Below are 21,564 nucleotides of genomic sequence, written 5' to 3'. Positions count from 1 at the left end.
TATTGGAGAGACAGGAGTTTAAAAACAATTCATGCATATACTATATGTGTGTATATGCTATATATATGTATATATCTACCCACACATATATAGTATTTATATACACATACATATACAGCGCACACATGGGCATGTACACACACACACACACATTTTAAAGCAACCAAGTTAAATATCTGATTAGTAATCTGTGGTCTTTCCATCAATAAGGCGGAATCAGAGAGGTTTTGCCAGATAGGTGTACATTTGAGGAGATATGTCTGTACCAGTTTCAAATGTATATTGGTCAGTGCTTCTACAGGAAGCAAAGCCAGCAGGACTCATTCCATTGTTTTATAGGAAAACACAGAATCATGAGATCTTGGTGATGGAGATGACCTTTGAGGTCACTCAGTCCAACTTCCCAATCACTGTAAAAAAATAAACAAACAAAAAACCAAACAGCTCTCCAAGCATCCCCAGAAGATGGCCATGTATACAGTTTTTGCTTGAACACTTCCAGTGTTTATGATCTCATTGCTTTTCAAGGCTCCCTGTTCCATTTTTAACTGTTAGGAAGTTCTTCCTAAAATTTATCAAAATCTGTAACTTCCCCCCTAGTTCTATCCTCTACCACACAGGTCTCAAAACACTCAGCCTATAGTCCCCCATGTGGCCCAAAGAATTCCCAAGGGCTGCCTGAGCCAGAGTACAATTTAACTAGGAAATATTCAACAATATAAACAGAAATACAATATAACACTGATAATGGTATCATGTGGCTTTCTAAGGCTAAGTGCAGCCTTCAGGGATCCTTATATACAGTTTCATGCCCCCATGACATTACTGCTCTGTGTCTGTGGTAACATAAGCATGAGACAGCAAAAGTTCTCAAAGGATAGTCCACATGGCGCTGGGAAACCCTAAGACCCTTTCAATTTTTTACAGCATAAAGGATTCCTGAGACCAAAAAGTATGAGAACGTGCTGGCCTTAAGTAATACATAGCTCCCCTCAAATATTTGAAGAGCCTCTTATCATGGCCCCACTCTATTTCTGTCTTCATTTTTACCAAGTTAAATACATAATGCATGGGTCATGCAAACTTGCCTCATATGGCATGGTTTCAAGCTCGCACCATTCCAGTCACTATCCTAAGAAGGAACTTCAGTTTGTTAATGCTGTTTTATAAAAACACAGTCCATACAACTCGACAAAGTTTTCCAGGAGTCTTCTCACCAATACAAACTATGAGTTTGGACTAATCATTATCTCCTTATATCTAGGAGATGTCGTAGCAGGTATAGTCGTAAGCAGAAAGATCAAGGTCTAGATGAAGGGTAGGAAAGGGATAAGAAATTGAGACAGACTGTTGATGCTATTACTAATACTTAGATAACACCAATAATGTCCTGGAAGAAATGATTTAAGAGGGTCAGCTAGAGTGGAGCACCAGTCCTGAAGCCACAAGGAACTGAATTCCAATCCAACATCAGATACTAATTAGTTGGGTGATTCTGAGCAAATCTTAACTTAATCCTTACTACCTCAAAAAAAAAATTAAAAAGATAAAAGAGAAGGCTTCAGAGAAAATTGTATGATGCTTCAATCAAACTTATATGAACTGAAGCAGAGTGAGATTAACAGAACCAAGATAATAATTTATAATTTGACAATAACATCATAAAAAGGAACAATTTTGAAAAAGCTTAAAGAACTCAGATTTAATGCATGATTTCAGAGCACTGATGATGAAGATTGCTTTTCATCTCTTAACAGACAGCTGAGAGACTGTGTAAATAGAATGAGACACATTTTTGGAAGTTAACAATACAGGATTTTTTTTTTTTTGCCTAACTATGTGTATTTGTTATAAGGATTTTATTTCTTTCACCCCCTTTCCTACTTTGCTTTCTCCCAGTGGAAGGGGAAAAATTTAAAAACATGGTACCTAAAAAAAATTTAATTAAAAATAAAGCCACAGAAACCAAATATGAGGTTGGTTGTTTGCCACACATCTTCCCAGATGCCTCATAATGTAAAATGGGATATTTGAGAATATTAAAAGTACATCTCCATTGGCAATTTACCTAAATACAACCAATGAAATTTTGTAATATATCAAAAAGCATGATGACATTTTAAAAATAAATTCTCTGGCAATGACATGCAAACAGATTGTCTAGTTTTTGAAAATTGGCCAACGAAGAGAGATTGGACGTCTAACATCCAGACAAGGATAGCACATAGTTTGTAGCAGAATACAGAGACCAGAGCAGGTTCTAACTTTGCCTTGTTGAAAAACCCCTCAATTAAACTGTGTCCTAATTTCGTGTTAATCTAGCAACTTCCTGGCCCAAATTTGGTTTCCTAGGTATCTTGATGCCAAGGAAAATTATACCCTGAAGAGAGAAAATGACTTGTAAACACTAGAGAAAAATACTGTACTATAAACAAATATGTAAACCACACTATAAACATATTGTAATCCCATTTACTTTCCGCAACACATCAGTAGAAGCAGCTAGATGGCACAGAGGGCAGAGAATTGCATTTGGCAACAGTAAGACCTGAGTTCAAACCCTATCTCAGATACTTATTAGTTGTGTGATTCTGGGCAAATCATTTAACCTCTCCTGGACTCAGTTTCCTTCTCTGTAAATGAAAATATAAAAATAGCATCTACATCTCAAGGTTGTTGTGAGGATAAAATGAAGCAATGTCTATAAAGTGCTGGGCAAACTTTAAAGTGCTATTTAAATGCTAATTATTAAGTTGTATATTTTTATTATAAATGGTAACAAATTGAAATTAATCAACACTTATTTAAGAGGCACTATGCTGGGTACCCGGCATACAACACCAAAGAATGAAATGATCCCTTCTCTGAAGGAGCTGACATAAGGGGGAGATAAGCAGCAGCATGCTGGGGCCAGCCTATAATAAGCTCATTTTACCAATGGGTAAATTTTCAGGATTAGCAAACACTACACACCAGAGCTTAATTTGTTGTTTTGTTGACTGTCTAGACTTAAGAAAAATGTTCATAATATATATTAAACTTCAAAGTGTGTCATGTGGGTACATGTTATTCCCCCCCTCCTCCAAGGGAACTCATCATTAAACATTTATCATTATACCCCTGGGAGAGATGTCCAGGAAAAACCTAAAAAGAAGGGCATTGAGAACATTATTTCACTTTGGGCCTTATGTGAGGTAAGGAATGATTATTAACCCAAATTTCCAAATAAGAAAAATGAGGCTTGAAAAGGTGAAATCATTTGGTCACACACTGAGAAGCACTGGAGTTAAGCTTAGGTCTCTTTGATTTCAAGTCGAGAACACTGCGACACATCACGTATAAGTCGGGTATTCTTAAACTAAGACTGTTAAGATATTTCAGGAGGGTCATGTACTAGGATGGGGAAAAAAAATTACACTAACCTCCACCTGAAATTTAGTATTTCCTTTAAATATCCCATCTGAGAAGAAATCCACAAGCTTCACCAAACTGCCCAGACTGAGACCCATCAGGTCTGCTCTCAACTACATGAACTATTTCTCATAGGGCTCAGTTTCCCAGGAGAAGGGGTATTGAATGTTGAGGTTCCAGACCTAGAGATTCTAAAAGTCCAGTCCCACCCAAGATATGATGTTCTCAGGGTTGAAGGCCCCTTGTATCTATGAAGAAGCCCAAATCATGGAATTAGTGCAGTGACAACTTCAATATTGGAGTCTTCCAATTTCAAACTCATTTCAGAGAAGCCAAGAATGGTCTGTCCAAAAAACACATCAAAGTTCCTGTGACTGAAGAGGTCTAGCAAAAAATACTAGTGGCTATCTTTTACCAAGACTTCAAGAGGGAGACATTTGCCCACTGCTTCCATAGGTGACAAGACTACGGCCAAGCAACGGAGGAAAGATTATCTTCAATGAATGTCAGTCAGTCAATAAGCATTTATTAAAATCCCTACTTTTAGCAATCCAGAGTTGGCCAGGCTTGTGGCTCTTATTTCCTGAAGTGGGGAAAGCAGAGAGGACTCAGATGTATAATTTTTTCAGCATGGAAAAACCCCAGTGTGGACCTCATCTGAAATACCCTTCCTAACTATACACAGAAATATATAAAACCTGAGAAGAATTTTTGTCGTAAAATTTAGTCCATTACTTATATTTATGCCATTTATCCAGCACAAGAAAAAATGTTTAGAAACTCTGGGCCGGAAACCAGGGTACATATTTTAGACTATTCTGTTACCTGGGAAAACCTGATCAGGAATAAGAGGCTGTTTGGTGAATGTGGCTTCAGAACAAAGAGAATCAGACTGAACTGAGGGATTATTCAGTGAGGATGTTAACTAGATTAATATTTATTAGTTAATATTAACCTTAGCTGCAAGGTAGCAGTAATAATAAAGAATTGATTTTTATTTCTCTAGTATATCTACATATATCATCCTGTGTGAAGCTAAGTAAAATCTGGTAGGGAACACCCTGAAGGTTCTGTATTTTTTTTTTATCCCTGTTTTATAGATGAGGAAGTAAAAGACTTTTAAGTGGCCTGCCTGTTCAGGCTAGTGAGTGTCCAAGAAGGCATTTTCACCTGGGCCTTCCTGACTCGGGGTCCAACATGGAGATATTCCTACACTCCGTAGTGCCTCAGGCACAGTCTGACATCTCTGCTCTGACATTCTCATCAGCAGACCACGGAGTCAGATTCTGAGGGATACTTCAATATTTATTAAGAGCCAACTGCATGCTCCCAACACTGACAGCTCCTAGGGGAAATGTGAAATTGTGATCAAGCAGAGTCCTTGCCTTCAGCTCCTACCAGTTGCTGTGTGGATTCTACCATCCTGTGTCCCTAGAAAAGCTCATAACCATGATATTCATCATCACAGCGGATGTGACGATTCTGCTTTGGCACCCACATCTCATCAGAGGACTCAGGAGTCCCTTTGCCTCTGAATGGAAGGCTAGGGATGAGCCAAAACCTCCCAGAGCTTCCATGAGAAAAGGACTCAGAAACTCAGCAAACTCTTCGTTACATTCAAAATTCCATTCCGCCATCATCCCATCCTCACTATTTTCCCCTCTGTCTCCTCATTTTCAAACTTGCTGTCAGGTATTGTTTTTCCCCACCAGACAGTAAATTCCTCATAGATCCTCATCCATCCATCCATCCTTCTTTCCTTTTCATTTTTCTTTCTTTCTTTTTTTTTTTGTATGCCCTTAGCATAGTGCCTTGCATGTAGTAAATGCTTAATAAAAGATGGTTGTCTTGTAAATGTTTATTGTTTTCATTGAACTTACATTCCACTGGGGAAGCTGGGTACACACAAAGTTGATTGTTAATACATGACTGGGGCCTAGGAGGAACTCTGAGGTCATTCAAGGTCTGAAAGGGGAAAGGTTATTATTCCCTTGGAAAGAAGAGAGGGAAAGAAGAAAATGATAAGAGACTTCATGGAAGAAAGAACATCTGACTTGAGCTTTAAAGGATAGGTAAGGAATTTAACTGGCAGGGAAATTAGGGAGAGCATCACTGCCACCAGGAACAGGATGATCAAAGGCAGAGGGATGTCAAAGCTCAGCACACACAGGGAGACAGTGAGAATCAGTCCAGGTTGGCTGGGAAACGGAATACTAGCAAGGGAGCGACATATGAAGGCTGAAAATGGCAACATTAGGGAGGCTTTTCATGCCTGACCAAAAAGTAGAATCTTTGTGAACAAAGAGGAGCCACAGAAAGGTTTTAATCAGGAGAATAGCATGATCACCCAGGTGGAGGAGAGATCCTAGTGTTCATTTCTTTCCCAGGTGCACTCCCAACTCCCCCAAAGCTCCATGGGTACCTTTATCTCCACCACATTCCTCCTCTCTACCCCTTTTAGTGTCCTTTTAAGTGTCACCTTCTCCTTTTAAAATGCAAGATCCTTGAGGGCGCCTAGGTGGAGAAGTAGATGGAGTCCTGGACCTAAGTCAGAAAGCCCTGTTCAAATCTTCCTTTAGACATTTACTAGCTGAGTGACTCTGGGCAAGCCACTTCACTCTGTTTGCCTCAGTTTCCACATCTGTAAAATGAGCTGGAGAAGGAAATCACAAACTATCCCATGGTTTTTGCCAAGAAAACCCAAACGGGTTCATGAAGAGTCAGACATGATTGAAAAGATTAAACAACAAATAGGTTAAATTGGGCACCAATTCAACATACTTATTTAAGCAGCTACTATGTGTAAGAAACACATTTAAACTGGAAAGAGCACTGGATTTAGAGTCAGAAGATCTGGATTCCAAATCTGGATCTGCCACTAAATACCTCTAGGATCTTGATGTATGACTTAACTTTTCTAGCTCCAGTTTTCATTACCTAGAAAGTGAGTAGATAGGACCAGAGGAACTCCAAGGTTCTTATCTGCTAGTCCTAACAGTGTGACCCTATGGTTATTATAGCATTATACTTATAATTCTATATATAATTAAGTATTATACTTGTGGGTGGATGGGTAAGCTGGAATATAACACAGAAGATTATATACAACGTGTGCTGAGAAAACTTGAAGTGAGAGAAAATATGATTAGCTGGGGGAGGGAGGAATCAGACAAGAGTACTGAGGTGTTTTGATCCTTAGGATGGAAGAGATGGAACCCAACCTGAGCCTTGAAGGAAGGAGGAAATGCCAGAAGTCAAGGAGACACAGAAGGCCATAGTGCCTGACTCTCATTGAATTGGGGAAATGGTGAAAAGCCTGATTTAGCTCTGCAGTTTATGAAGGGCAGTAATGTGAAATAAGGCTTGAACACATAAGAAACACTAGACAGGATCTTAAATGTTAAACAAACAAGCAAAAAAGTCTATCTCCAACTCAGGGCAACAGGGAGCAGTGAATATTTCTAAGCAAGAGTGACCTGTTCAACCTGTAAGGCCTGAGGAGGTCTGCTTTGGCAGATCACAGGATGGCATGGCAGGTTGGGTGAGCAGAAAGGAGACTAAAAGAATTGTCCAAGCAAGATGTAAGGAGGTCCCTGATCCAAGGCTAAGGGTTGTGTGAGTAAAAAGAAGAGGCTGGATTCTATGGAAGCAGAATCAACACCACTTAGGGAGACAAATTATCTTGGGAGGAAGTAAGGAAGAGGGGAAAAATGTCTTTTTTTTTTTTTTAAACTTCAAGGCTTAATTCCACAAATTTGTAGCATTGAAAGCTTTACTGCAAAGGAGCTGCTTGAGATTTTTTCTGTGACCACAGAAAATTTCAGAAGTCCATGCCTATCAAAAGCAGCTTTCAGCAAGGCTTTCATGTGAAATTATCATGAGTACATCCAGCACTTGAGCGACCCAGATCTCACTGGAGAAAGCCACCCTAGACAGCAAAGCACCTGCAGCCCCCAGTCAGGGAGCCCCAAGCCTTCTGCCTATCCTCTCAAGTTCCTGAGCAAGGAGGCAGGGGCACAGTTGGCGACACATTTCACTGTGTGGGAATATAGCATAATCACACCACATGCACCAACTCGGTGGTTGCATAACACCCTGGGAATGGTATATGTTGCCCAGGGAATTAATTTAAATTACAGTTTTATTCCCTTTAAATGGAGTCTGTTGGTGCAAGGCTGAGGTTGTCTGGTAAATGTGAAATGAAGATTAGAAGCAACCCACTAATTTTTTTATTAAATTTGAAGTGATTTCAGTGAATAAGAGAATACTGGGAGAGACTCTCCATCAGTCTATATTTGCAATCCCCCCCACCCAAAAAATATTACATATATACATATGTCTGTGTGTTTGTATATAAACACATACACACACCCCATATACACAAAATCCCTTCTCATTTTGTCTCAAGGCTCATATTTCAATTAAAACTAAAATTAACCCAGATTTTACACATTTAACTTCCACATGCCTAGTTAAAATAAGTGTTGATATCAATATCACTAAAAACAAAACAAAACAAAACAAAACACCTTAGGTCATTGATTAGGATCAAAAGAACAACCAAAATGTCAACTCTCTCTTCTTTTCTCCATGTGGGTATTTTAAAATCTAAACGAGATATGGGTTCATTCCTTCAGAGCCTTGCCAAAATGAAAAGGGGGGGGGGGAGAAGGACACTGTTGCTCAGCAACGGCTAAAACAATGTTTGGTGGGTGAAGGCGGGTGGCTGGCAACAAAGTTAACCCAGTAAGGACAGAAACTGTTTGTCACCTGCCGCAGAACCCTCTGGCTGCAGCCAGGGCTCAGTTTAAGCCCTTTGGATCCTCACCTGAGCTTCCCAAGCTAATGCTGGGTCACCTGCCAGATCTGTGTCTCCAGGATTGTCCTAATTTGGGAAAGCTTCACTCCAGGCAGCTTCGGGGCTCTCTGAGAAGAGCACGCACCTAAGTCCAGAGGTTTGTTTCCCAGAGTGAATCATTCCTCAGCATTTTATGACAAACTTGCCTAGAATGTCAATCTGCTCCATTTATTGAATCCTTCCTTGTTTAGCTTCCATTAAAGTCTTATTCTGATGACTCATTAGTATATGAGATGGAGAGTGAGTGTTTCAGGGGAAAACACGATGAATTTGGAGTCAGAGACCCTAGGTTTAAATTTCAACTCTGCTACTTACTACTATGGTCTTTTAACACCCCGGAGTCTTAGTTTCCTCTTCTAGAAAGTAGAAGGAGAAAGGAGGACAAAAGTGTTGGACTAGAAGTTACCTAAGATTCTTTCCTGCTCTAGATCTCCCAGTCCTCTGATCTAAATTAACTCACACATATTAAAGGTTTATAGCGTGCTTTTCTGACAGCATCCCTGGGAGATGAGCAATGTGAGTATGAATGGCCCCATTTTAATGATGGGGAGCCAAAAAGTCATGCTAACAGAGCACAAACTCTGGCAAGTCCAAGCTAGAAAGGCTGTAAGTGCAGATCCAACCCAACTCCCCACGCCATCTTTGTGGACACTCTGTCAATGAGAGCCTATGATATTTTGTGGATCTCTGGCAATACACTCAAGACTCCTTGCAGCACCAGTACTAGATATTGCTCTAAAAAGCTCCAAATGGGGAGCATCCTGCCTTATCTCAGCCTCTTAGAATCCCTTGGTTCCTTCAACAATTCCTTGTGCCTCCTAACATGGGAAGTCTTTCCTTCTCCCCTTAGCTGATACACTATCCTTCCTCTTTAAATCACATCCAGCCATTTACAGGGTGAACCTACCCCTGACCCACAGCCAACAGGATGCCAGCTCCTTGTTTGCGGGTCTCCCGTTACACTTTAACTTGATAGCACCAATGCTCTAGAACAGTACACAAAGTAGGTACTTGCTTTTACTTTCAAAGAACCTTCAAATCTATTATGTAACCTTATGCTTCAGCCATCCCTCTGAGGTAGCAGAGACAGGGAGGTACCTTGGTGGGAAATGGAAATCCACAGAAATGAAATACAAGACAACAGTGAAACTGGAGGTCACTTCACTCACTAGACTGCCGTGCTGATATAGCTCTATGTCCATCTATGGCCTTTCTATGTGACAAACGGCCTCTGAACATCTCTAGAAAAGCCTCCTCTTGGTACCAAATAAAATGAGCCACAAGAAGTTCATTAAAGCAGGGTGATGTGCTAGAGAACTGGCTTCGGAAACTGGAAGACCCATGTTCAAGTCCTACTTTTGATCCACCCTGGCATCGGGTCCTTGGGCAAGGGATATGACCTGATAGCGTCCCAGGATCTAAGACTGCACAAAAGAAGAGCCTTTCATTAGCACAGGGAACTTCCTCAGGAAAGGAATGAGAATCACAGGTCCAGTCCAAAAAAGGAGGACAAGGGGCAAATAACAGAGTGAGACATCACCGATTCAGAACGGTCACTATTTCATCATCACCATCTCCCCAGTTAAGCTGAATTCTCATTATTCATCTTCCCTTTTCACCCTCAAATTTTTTCCATCCTCTGTCCACGATTTCCCTCCTCTGCCTCCCACCTTCAAATAGCTTCTCCTCCTAAACCGAGAGGTCCTGGTAGGGTCACAAACACACAGGCAAACATGTTCCTCAGTCACCCTGCCATGCTTACATCTGGCCTCAGTCAAGAATCAGGCCCTAAGGCTCCTGCCCATCTGAGAGGCCCCACAAACAGCACTTTGTTCTAAACCAAAGATCAAGGAGTGGAAAGAGAGCCTTACTTCTGCTCCAATATAATTAAGGAAATTCTACAATGACTATCATGTTCTCAACACAACAGTGTGGGCTTATTCCCAAGCCTCTAGCTGACCTTTCAAACAGACCTGCAGATTACATTTAGAAGGAAAGACTCCTGAAATCAAAAGCCTTCCTGGTTTGAAAATCACTTCTCTTGGGAGGTCACCATTTTACTAGAGAAGGAGAAGAGAAGAGGAAAAATGCCAGAATGTGTTTGCTGCATTCAGTTTCAAGGTGGGTTTACTTTCTCTTTTAAAGACTATTGCCTCAAACCCACTTAGATAAAAAGAAAAAGCCTGTCAAGGATCCTCCTCAACAAAGATTTATACTCAGAAACATAGCCACATCCAAATAAGAATAACAGTAATAGAATTACTAAGATGCCCAATGAAAATATTGGAAAGAAAATGTTATTATGCAAAATTAATTCAGATAATGCAAAAGATTTGACTGAAATGTAACAGATGTGAAGCCAGTGTTGCTTTCCTCCTACAAATGTAATCAGGATGGGAATATATTCTAACAATATAAAATAGCAATTCATTTAAAGATTTCCTTTTGCCCATCACCGGAAAGCAAATGCTCTCTTGGGTATCAATGACCAGTGGCAAAATAAAAGTTTGGGTTCTGTACCTAAATAATGAAAGTTATTTGAGAAGTTCACTACAGTTATGCTCAGTTAACAAGAACACATAAATGTTGGAAGATGCATAAGGGTAAAGGTAAAGGAAGCAAACATTTAAAGTGGGGCCAATAGAGAAACCTCAAAATCTGTAGTTCAGGACACATTTCACACTCATTTCTCTGTAATTCCCAAACCATAGTATGCCATCCTGAGGGAAAGCCCACATAGTACCATCGAGGCTGGATTTCCCCTTCCCCAAGAACAGGTAACAATACTTCTCAAGAGAGAGAAGAGCCTGGAAAGTGAACAATGATGGAGCAAAGCAAAATGACTAAGCAGAACTCTGCTGACTGCTCATATCAAGGCCCCATCATCGCATTCAGATATTCCTCCACTCATTCATTTTCCATATGTCTATGCTGAACTTGGGTGGGCAATGGTGTCACTGGAGAATAGGCTACAAAGAACTGTGATTACAGAACTGTACTGTGCGAACTTAAATTGTAACATCCCAGCCAGAATTCATTAAATGACTATTATGTTAAAGGCATGGCACTAGAGACAGAGGAACCCTGGAGGAGCCTCCCCATTCTACTGGAAGGATGCACAGTGGAGAATGATGGAAGACAAGAAGAGATGCAAATCTCAAAGATGAAATCCAAATTACACGAGAAAAGGTGAGGAGGCAAAGAATAATTTTAGCCAAGAAACTATGAGAAGACTTCCTGGAAGAATAGCTCCCCCCACTCCCATCTGGGACATACTGATGGTCTGAGGCAATGAAAAAACCTCTTCCCAGTCTCTGGGCACATAAGGTCTGAAGACCAGACTGTAGTTCCCTTTATTGGGAATGCAGAATGCAAAAATAGGAACAAAAAGAAATAAGGCTGAAGAAGCCAACTGGAATTGCATCACAAATGCCTCTCCATGTCAGATGAAGAAATTCATACCTTATCCAAGGGGTAATCAGGAGCAACTGAATGTTTTTCAAAGAGTGACTTGGTCGGTCTTGTGCCTTTAGGAAGATTATTTTGGCAGCTATGGGGACAGCAGATCAGAAAGGAGAGATTATGTCAGCAGGAAAGCCAATTATAAGGCTTTTACAATAGCCCGCGAGAAAGGAGACAATGACAGCTTGATCAGCTATTAGAGAGGAATAGAAGATCTGGGCTTTAGAGCAGAAGATGAACTATGGAAGCCTTTGATCTAAGTTCACCCTTTCACAGGCAATGCCGGTTGAATAACTTTCCCCAAATCCCACAACTAATAAGAAAGTGAGGCAGGACCTGAAGTAACATCTTTCTGACTCCAAGTCTACTGCTCTATCAACTATGCCATTGTGCCCCCACAAAACTGGTCAGGATGTATAGCTATGTGAAGAGAGAGAAGGAGACAGATTCAAGAGATGTTCTGGGGCAGAATCCAAAGGGCTTTACAAAGGATTAGATGTGGAAGTGATGGAAAGAGAGGAGTCCAAGAGAACTTTGAGGTTTCAAACCCTAAGGGATTAGAAGGACACTGATATCATCAAAAGACATTTAAAAAGTGGGTTTGGGTTATGTGGTGGGAGAGGCAGGGATGAAGAGCTGAGTTTTGGACACGCTGAGTCTGAAGAGCCCGTGGGTCCTCCAGGAGTGAGTGGAGACAAGGGACTGGACTGATTCTTTGTGAAGTCACTGGTCCAGTTTGTCTGCCAAAAATGCAGGGAAGACTTTTAACTTAGTCTTTCTCAGAAAGACTCATCCCTAAGAAAATTAATTCTGCCTCAGCACGAATGGTGCTCTGAGAATGCTTTGGAAATGGCTAACACTTGTGCGTGGCCTTCCCAAAGAGCCTGCATGCCCCAGCTCCCAAAGGAAAGCTGCTTTAGGCTCATCGCCCCTGTGCAGGATCCAAGTCTGCAGACAGGTTTTAAGTAGTAAGTGACCTACATTTGCAGAGGTTTATTAAGCAGAGCTCATTGGAAACCAGATTTTTCCACAAACCTAAATCAGCTTACTTTAGAACAAGAACAATTCCCAGAGAAATGCAAACCGTAAATCACAGCCCTGCCATGTGACCCCAGCATGGGTGGGCCCTACAGAACACACCATTCAGTTTTCTCCTCATGTAAGACCACAGTCCATCATAGAAAGATTTCTCCTAAGCCAAAGCTACCTCTACGGTGAGAACACTGGTACAATGGAGCTACTTGGGGGACTTCCTCTGTACTAAAGTACTGACATGCTCTTCCTCTCCCCCACCACCTTTACCATTCCAAAATCGAGGGAGGATAAAATCAATTCATGTCACCTGGCAACTGTTAAATTGGGAAGACTGAGGTCTGAAGACCTACTGCTAGCTATTGAGTCAAAGATCCAGAACTTGAATCCAGAGCCCAACTCCAAATCCAGTGCTGGACTACCCTAGGTATTTAATGTCATAATGCCCCCAATCCTTGATCTCCCAATGAGGATTGAAAGCCCTCAAGGCTCCCAGTTCCAGTTAAGAATGGTTTAGCTGACCCACCCTGGTATAAATTCCTTTTAGACAATTAGATGGTTAAGCATCTCATCATCCTCATCAGGCTGTGCGCATCCCCAGACTCAAACTCTTTCTACCATAGCCCATTGCTTCTTTACTTATTTAATGACTCAAGATTCCAAAATTCTCATGCTGGCTCCTTCTGTCCTTAGGATTCCCAGCTCCAGCTGCAGCAGATCAAGCTTTTAATATGGCAAGATGTCTCCCTAGACAATTCCTTCAGAGATCTGTGCAGGAATCGGGGCCCCCTTATTGGGAGTCTCATGGAGCTAGGGGTGGTACTACAGTATGCATGATGAACAGTGCATTTAAGAAGAGCTATATTGTGTTCACTTAGCCATATCTTGGGTTTCTTATCTTAAGTTTCTATTACGTTAAAAATAAAAATACAGAGAGCTGTGATTAAAAATAGCAAAGGAGAAGAGCCCTATAGCTACTTCACCAATTCCAGAATCTACAAGAGAAGGAACGAAACTGGTATCCAGCCTCAGATGAAAATCCTTTCCTGGGTGCTATGCCAATTGGCTGACTTGGCTTGTCTCCAAACTGACTATATATACTATTTTCTCCTCCACATTCCTCAGCTTTTGCCTAAAAGTCAAAAAAGTCCTAATTCACCAGTCAGTACTACTAAATAATGGAATATACGATGCAAATACAAATCTTTTCCAGTCTTTGAACAGAAATTGGAAATGACAAAATTCCTGGGGCCATAACAAACAATAAGATACAGAATACTTTTCATTAGAGTTACATCCTTATGTATTTTAAAAGGTCACTCTGAAGAATTACAAAAATTTCCAAGGAAAGTTCCAAAATGAAGAGAAAAAAAATAATTCCCCAACAATACAAGTCATGGAGTTTCCCTGCTCTCTCCAATTTAACTCAAAACACCAAATTACAGAAATTAACACTATCAAAGAGCTTTCTTTCTCAGGTTTAGAAGACCGTATTTCCAAAAAAAGAGCAAACAGCACTGAGATAAATGTTCCACATGATCAAGTTCATAAATCCTACTCCTTTAAAGAAATAAATGCAGTCAAACAAAGCTTGAAACCTAATTAGCACTTAGTAAAATTTATTTAGTAGTTTGATTCAGATAGTCCAGGCCTTCATAAAAGCAATCCACTTATTTTGACTTGCCAGATGTTACTTTTTGTTTGGAGAGAGATTATTTTTGCAAGGCTACCACGACATTTCAATTTGACATCACAGTTTTAAAATGAGATAATAGACAAACACCAAGAAAAGAATAAATACTTTAAAAAATACTGGTGTTTTAGCTTCCATCATTTTTCAAAGTATACTTGATATCCCCATGACAGAAGCATCAGCTCTTTGTCTCTCTTACCTCGGAATTTCTTGGGTGGATTGTTCAGATCTCCTGCTTCCGGCTGTACAACACATCGGTCATCCACCAGACTAAAAAAAAGGGAAAAAGCATCAATTAAACTTGGAGGAAGGGCTTGGAAAAAGGAATCTGATAGTCCTATTTTTTTTTTCCCAGCAGTACTCACATTTATTCTTTCCTTGTTGGCTAGGTTTTATTACATCAAATTTTGATATATGTGAAATATCAATGTTTTCTCCTCTTTTCAATTTATTTTTAAATTTTCTTTTAAGTTTAATAATATCTTATTTTTCCAAATACAAGTAAAGGTAATTTTCAACATTCATTTTTGTAAGATTTTCTGTTCCAAATTTTTCTCTCTCCTTCTCTTACTTCCCCTTTCCCAAGTCAGCAAGCAATCTGACATAGGTTAAATATATGCAATCACAAGCCCTTCTTAATCCAGAGAATATGGATAAAATGCATCAATCACCAGGAAGTAGTACATGACTGTCTCTATGAACCAAACAATGCAGGAGTCCAGAGCTCAGCCCTTAGGAAAAAATGTTGGAAGATCACAATCCTCAGAGACTTCCTTCTATTAATCACAAACATAATGAGTTCTCCCCTAGCTGATCACCATAGAGGCACTGTGATATACCCAGAGGTCACTTCTGAGCATATGCTGGCCAAAAATTGAAACATTGCATAAATAATGATTAGTGGACATTTACGTGTGCTATGGGGAGTTTCAGTAAGGACAGTACCTTCAACAAACCCATTGTAGTTAAAAAAAAAAAAAAAAAAAAGATCTTCAATTGTGCAAACAAATGAGAATAATAGGGACAGCTATATAGTACAAGGGATAGGCCCTGAAGTCAGGAGAACTTGAGTTCAAAAGCAGCTTCAGACACTTAGCACTTCCCTAGCTGTGTGACTCTGGGCAAGACACAACTCCAATTGCCTCACCAAGAGAGAGAGACAGACAGAGAGACAGAGACACAGAAACAGAGAGACAGAGAGGGAAAAAGAGAGAGAGACAGACAGACAGACAGAGACAGAGAGAGACAGAGAGACACACACAGAGACAGACAGAAACAGAGACAGACAGACAAAGAGACAGAGACAGACAGAGAGACAGAGACAGAGAGAGAGAAAATAATAGAATGACAATTAAAAGTAATTGTAGAGATCCTCATCTCGGAGAGGGTCAGGGAAACTCATTTTTTAAAAAAATACTTTGTTAATTACATTTAAAAATAATTTATTTTCTTTATAATGCTATGTATTTTATTTTATGCATTCGAAAACATAATAATATAAATTAAAACAACTCTGAGGAACAAAGAAGAAGATAAGAAGGTAAAGGAAAGAAGGAGAGAGAGGCTCTTTCTTCAGGTAGCAATACTCCCAGGAAAGTTCACCTCTCATTAGCCTTGCCAAACATTTACATGGTCATACTGGATGGGAATGAATAGAAGCCTGGGAGGCTTTGCTGACACCCTGCTCTGCATTTAACTTCTCTGAATTTCAGGAGTAACTTTCTCATAACTGTCGTGTTCAAATGAGTTAACAATAAGCAAAGTGCTTTGTAAACCCTGAAGCACTAGATATATAAAGGTAAGCTGTTATTCTCTAGATGGTGGAATAGACAGAGTACTGAACCTGATGTCAAGAAGTTCAAATCTGGCCTCCAATACTTACTAGTTGTATGACCATGGGCAAGCCATTCAATCGGTTTACCCCTGTTTACTCATCTCTAAAATAGGAGTCAGGAGTCCCTTGCAAATTGTTATAAGGATCAAATGAGATGGTATCTGCAAAATGCTTAACAGAGTGCCTGGCACATAGTAAGTGCTTAGGAAATTTAATTTTGCTTACAGATCTCCAACTAATTTTTCAGTTTAAAACCACTATCCCACTACCACACGGTACAATGGAAAGAGCTTAATTGTGGAGGGGGTTGGGAGGAAGGACCTGTGTTTACATCTCTCCTTTTAAAACCTAGGTTTTGGGCAAATCCCTCTAGCACTTTGCCCTCATCTGCAGAACAAGATGCTGGATCAGATGGCCCTGAGGGCTTCCTGCAGTTCTAGGTCTATGGACAGTCATCTAAATGCAATATATGTGACATAAAGTAGTTTGTATCAGACTCTGACCCTGGGCATAGTGCTCAGACTATCTCTTTGCTCATTCCAATGGCTACTCACCATCCAGTACTTGTGAGCTAAACTACTGAGCTACAAGAACGCTTAGGAAAGTCTAAGTACAGTCCAGAGGAAGGAATAGCAGTGGGCATTTTTAACAATGTTTTCTTCAATAATAATAATAGTGAAGGGTCAATGCTGAAAGCCAAAGTAAATCTTCTTCCTTAGACACCCATTCCTAAAGAGCCATAGGCTGATAATTTCATGTCTAGGACAAACACCTGGATGTTTAAATAATATTCAGGAAATTAGACTTTCAGAAATGAATGAAAGGAAGCCCCAAATGGTCCCTAGATTGGGGTCTTAGCAGAGCTGGCAGTTATTCTCTCTCAAATGCTTTCAAGGAAGCTGTTGTCCTGGAAAGCAACAGCCCTGGCTCAAGCCATGGCACGTACAGAAACTAAGGGCAGTCCTTGATTATCTAGGAATATTGGCTGTTTGGTCACTTGTTTCTCATATCTAGGTGATCTACAGTTTCTCTAATCTGTCACCTCCCTTTGGGACATATAGAGGGCTCGGGAACATGAGGGAAAGGAGAACTGGGGACAAGGTGAAACTCTTAATATCATAAAACCACAACTGGGAATGATAAGGAAGTGGCCACTATGAAGGCGCAGGAATTCCTGGACATCTTTAAAGACATGCAGTTTTGTCACAGTTAAGAGAAAAGTGCAACAAAGAGGTCCAAATTAAGTCCCTCCTAATTAGCAGCCAGGGCTTCTGTTCCTATTGTTACCACCATGTGTTATTGGTATATAATTAATAGCTTCTGAAGTGTCTGAAAACAGCCTATTCTGCTAAATAGGTAACTGTTCCCCTTGGAATCTTTTTTCATTATTGGCTTTGCAAGTTTTCCCCACAGACAGAAAACTTCAGCTACCACATTACAGTTCAAATTATAATCCTCTTCGTCTAAACTACAGAATCTCAAAGATGGAAATAACCTCAAAGGTCATCTGAAATGACCAGAGAGCACCTGAGTACATATTGAAATATCAGTGAAAAATGGTCACTCCACCTTCACTTGAAGACCAATCCTTCAAATGCCCAAATATAATTATAATTATCCATCTCCAAGTCTGCTAAGGATACCACATATAGCATCTCTAGTCACCTTCTTCTGGACAGGTTTGACGCTTTCTAAAATGAACCATTCAGGAGTGAGATACAAAAGTGGTCTTACCAGAGAAAAATGATGTTATCAGCTCCCTTTTCTGGACCTTATCCCTCTTCATGGAGTCAAAGGTAACATGAGTTTTTTGGGAGTTGGGAAATGATATGTCACATTATGGCTTCACTGAGTCATAAAGATTCCAGATCTTTTTCAGATGAACTGCTGTCTAGCTATACCTTCTCATCTCCTGAACTTGTAAGGTTTTACTCTTTATGAATACAGGTTTTAGTGTATTTCAGAAAAGCTTTCTGAGGCAAAGATTTTTTTTAAATGACAAAAATTTTAGTGGGGGAAAGAAAAAGAGGAAAAAAAGAAAATAGCTACTGATGTCAACTATCCCACCCTTTATACCATAATATTTATTATACCAGGTTAAAAAAATGATCACAATCACGCAAAATCCTTTCATAGAACTTTAAAACAGGTTACTGAAATGAAGTTTTTTTTTTAAAAGCCTGCCACATAAGACATTAGCTGCTCTTACCCCAAAGTGCTGATAAATCCATTTGTCGATCCTTCTGCATACAGAGAACAAATGTCTCCAATATGCAGAAAACTAGACATCTTGTCAGACATCTTTTACTTGAGGATCCTAGAAAAAGAAAAAAATATTTAATGGTTAGAAAGTTAGGAATTGAGAGAAAATGTCACTGGAAGGCATTTGGTGCCTTGATTTTTCCAAAATGGCTAATTTCTAAGTCTCAATCAACTGTTGATAGGCAAGGAGTTTATTAAGGAGTTAAGAGAAACACATGCAGCAAATACAGTTTCTAAAATTAAATTCAATTTCAGGACTCTCCAACAGTGATCTGCTTCTTCCTTGATAAAAGTCACACCTGAAGCAAGCAATTTGAGACTTCTCAGCAATCTATAGTAGATATAAATAAAGAGCCTACAAGGAACTCAGCTAAGACTTAGGGGTGATTAAGGAGTCAGAGCACTGACTTATGAAATATAATAACATATTCATTTCACCTCAAGGAATATTCAGAGAGAAGGGAAAGTCTTGAAGAAAAAATCATATACTACATTTCAAAGATACATAGTCCCAGATATGGAATAAAGTGGATGAAGTTAAAAGAGAGACAAAATTTCTCTTGAAAGCTCTTCCTGCATATTCTTGAAGTCTTGGGAAGTGCCCAGGGATTTGGCAGAGAACTGGGTTCAAATTCTGAAGATTATTAGCTGAATTATTATGGGCAAAACACCCTCCTCTAAACCCTAGTTTTCATATCTGTAAAATAATTAGAGTTGATGGCTTCCTTCAAGACTCAGCTCAAATACTGCCTTCTCCCAGCTAGCAGCTTCCCTCTTACATTATTTTGACTATGGACTCTGCACACTGCATGTTTTCTGTTTATACCTTCAATATTCACATTTATGGACATATTGTTTCCCTCATCAGAATAGAACCTCCTCAGGGACTGGTATGGTTTTGCTTTTGCTTTTTGGCCCCAGTGCTTAGTACAATATTTAGAACACAGTAAATAATCTCTACGTGCTTACTTTTTGACTGACTAAATGGCTTTGGATTTCTCTTTCAGCTCTAAGACACACAGCCCTCCCTTGCTTAAATCAAGTCCATCTGCATGTCAGGGCATCATCTCCTCAATGTCATGGTCCTCTTTGAGAACAAGGTTAAAAAACAGCCTTTGTAAGTAGGAATGGGAGCTGCCCCACTGGGGACCCAACTAGAACCAGCCAGTTTGACAACATAATTCCATTTCTTTTTTTTTCCCCCTTTCCTTCCCTCAGTCCACAAAGGGTATATTATACCTTACCTATTGGTGCTCTGCCCAAAGAAATATAAATTTTGATCACAGAAACATCACAAGATATCTTAGTCCTAGCTAAGGACTAGGACCAAGCTAACCCCAAATCACTCAGATTCTCATTGATTAGCCAACAACAGATCCAAGGGTTTGGTTCAAAATGACTGTAAATAGCGATTGGTTCTGTTTTTTTGGTCAGAAACCCTGAGGATCTTCCCCTCCCTGGATATTAAGGATTAGGCATTGCTTCAGTCAAACTGAGTCCTGAGAAAGACCTTAGCTTTTTAAGCTTTTTTAAAGGCCTTTTTAAGGCAAAAGTTTCCCACTACATCAGGGCCATCTCCAGTCATCCTGATCTATATCTGGCCAATAAACCCAGATGGTTTTGGAGGGGAAAGTGAGGCAGGTGACCTTGTACAGCCCTTCCTCACTTAAATCCAATTCATCTGCATGTCATGGTGATGTCATGTTCCTCTTCAAGAATGAAGGACAAACAACAGCTCTAAGATTCTATGATCAGGACTTCAATGAACAAGCAAGTCAAAGCTGTAGGTTTCCTCTACCTCTATCATCCCCATTTAATCACGTGAAAATACTTTGCTCCCCAAGGACCCTACACATATATAGATATATACACAAACCCCAAAGAGAAATATAAACAGAAATACTGGCATGAGTCATCATAACAGCTTTCATCAGAAGGGTAAATATTTAGAAGTGGCAGTTATGTTATAAGGGCCATATTGATGATGTTTTTAAAAACAGAATTGTGTGTAGGAAGCCAGCACATAAGCAGGTGAGGCTTATAACCAATCATCAAATATTACCCAAGGTGTTCAGGATGATTAAGGACTTCTCTCTCATATTCCTTGCTCTAGTTCCTGACTTCAAATTCATTTTTCTGTCTATTTATTAGCACCTTCTGGAAACCAGAAATAATTTAAGTACACAAAATTTGTAAAAGGCCAAGATGGCTGAAATAGAGTATAAAAATATTTTCACTCTTAAATGGCTTCCTAGATGTCAAGTTTTCTTCTAAGAGGAATTACTTCACTTTCTGTAACCAAAAAGAGGCCAGCTTCTCATACTTCTAGAAAAAATGTTAAAAATAAATTATGGAAGAATTCCTACTCTTGTGATGGGGGAAAAAAACTATTATTTCAAAAATCCAATCCTGCCACTGCAAGAAGGATAAACAGCATTTCATCAAGCATGAATTTGTTTACAGAGAGAGGGAACAACAATGAATACATAACAAGGGTTTAAACAATAGTCAGTTTATGGACACTTGGGAAATGAGAATAGATATACAAGTAATGGACAGAAAGAACAATCCAACAAGCATTTGTCCTCTTCAGTATCATGTATTTTTATCCTTTGTAATCTTAACTGTATTTTTATGAGTTAAAGGTAAGCCAATTGGTTTAAGCAACATTATATTTCCCCTTTCTGATAATGTATTCCAAATAAAGTCACTTGATAGTCATTGCTTATCTTAGTATGAACTTGGGTTTATTTTAGAAGGTTTAGGGCTCATTCACTGATAATCAGTATACTTTTAAGTCCAATAATCAGATGAAAATTTCTGAGGAAAAACAAAATTGCTTTTACATATTTCAAACCTCATAAAAGGCCATCAAGAGTTGTTGAATGTGAAATCAGAGCCCATAAAACCACAGACTTGGAGGAAATCTCAAGGCCACATAGAAAAAACCAGGAGCTAAATCAGATCCCCTATTTCAGCTTCTGTTGTAAGACCTCCAATGGAAGGGATAGA

The 21,564-nt window shown here is 39.6% G+C and overlaps 1 protein-coding gene across 11 annotated transcripts in view; it reads right to left on the bottom strand.

Moving 5' to 3' along the window:
- Nucleotides 1-21,564, bottom strand: part of ITPR1 (inositol 1,4,5-trisphosphate receptor type 1) — a 386,707-nt gene that overhangs the window by 341,440 nt on the left and 23,703 nt on the right. For all 11 annotated transcript variants that reach the window (XM_031954255.1, XM_031954269.1, XM_031954258.1 and 8 more), the window contains exons 3-4: nucleotides 18,500-18,607; nucleotides 14,656-14,726 (exon numbers count right to left, since the gene is read on the bottom strand). In XM_031954255.1, coding sequence (XP_031810115.1) covers nucleotides 14,656-14,726; nucleotides 18,500-18,591 — 163 coding nt within the window. In that variant the 5' untranslated portion in view covers nucleotides 18,592-18,607. The remainder of the gene's footprint in view (nucleotides 1-14,655; nucleotides 14,727-18,499; nucleotides 18,608-21,564) is intronic.

This window comes from Sarcophilus harrisii, chromosome 1, assembly GCF_902635505.1.
Source record: "Sarcophilus harrisii chromosome 1, mSarHar1.11, whole genome shotgun sequence".
Taxonomy (NCBI): Eukaryota; Metazoa; Chordata; class Mammalia; order Dasyuromorphia; family Dasyuridae; genus Sarcophilus; species Sarcophilus harrisii.
The sequence above is the reverse complement of the archived record's forward strand: the minus strand, read 5'-3'. Positions and strand labels throughout refer to the sequence as shown.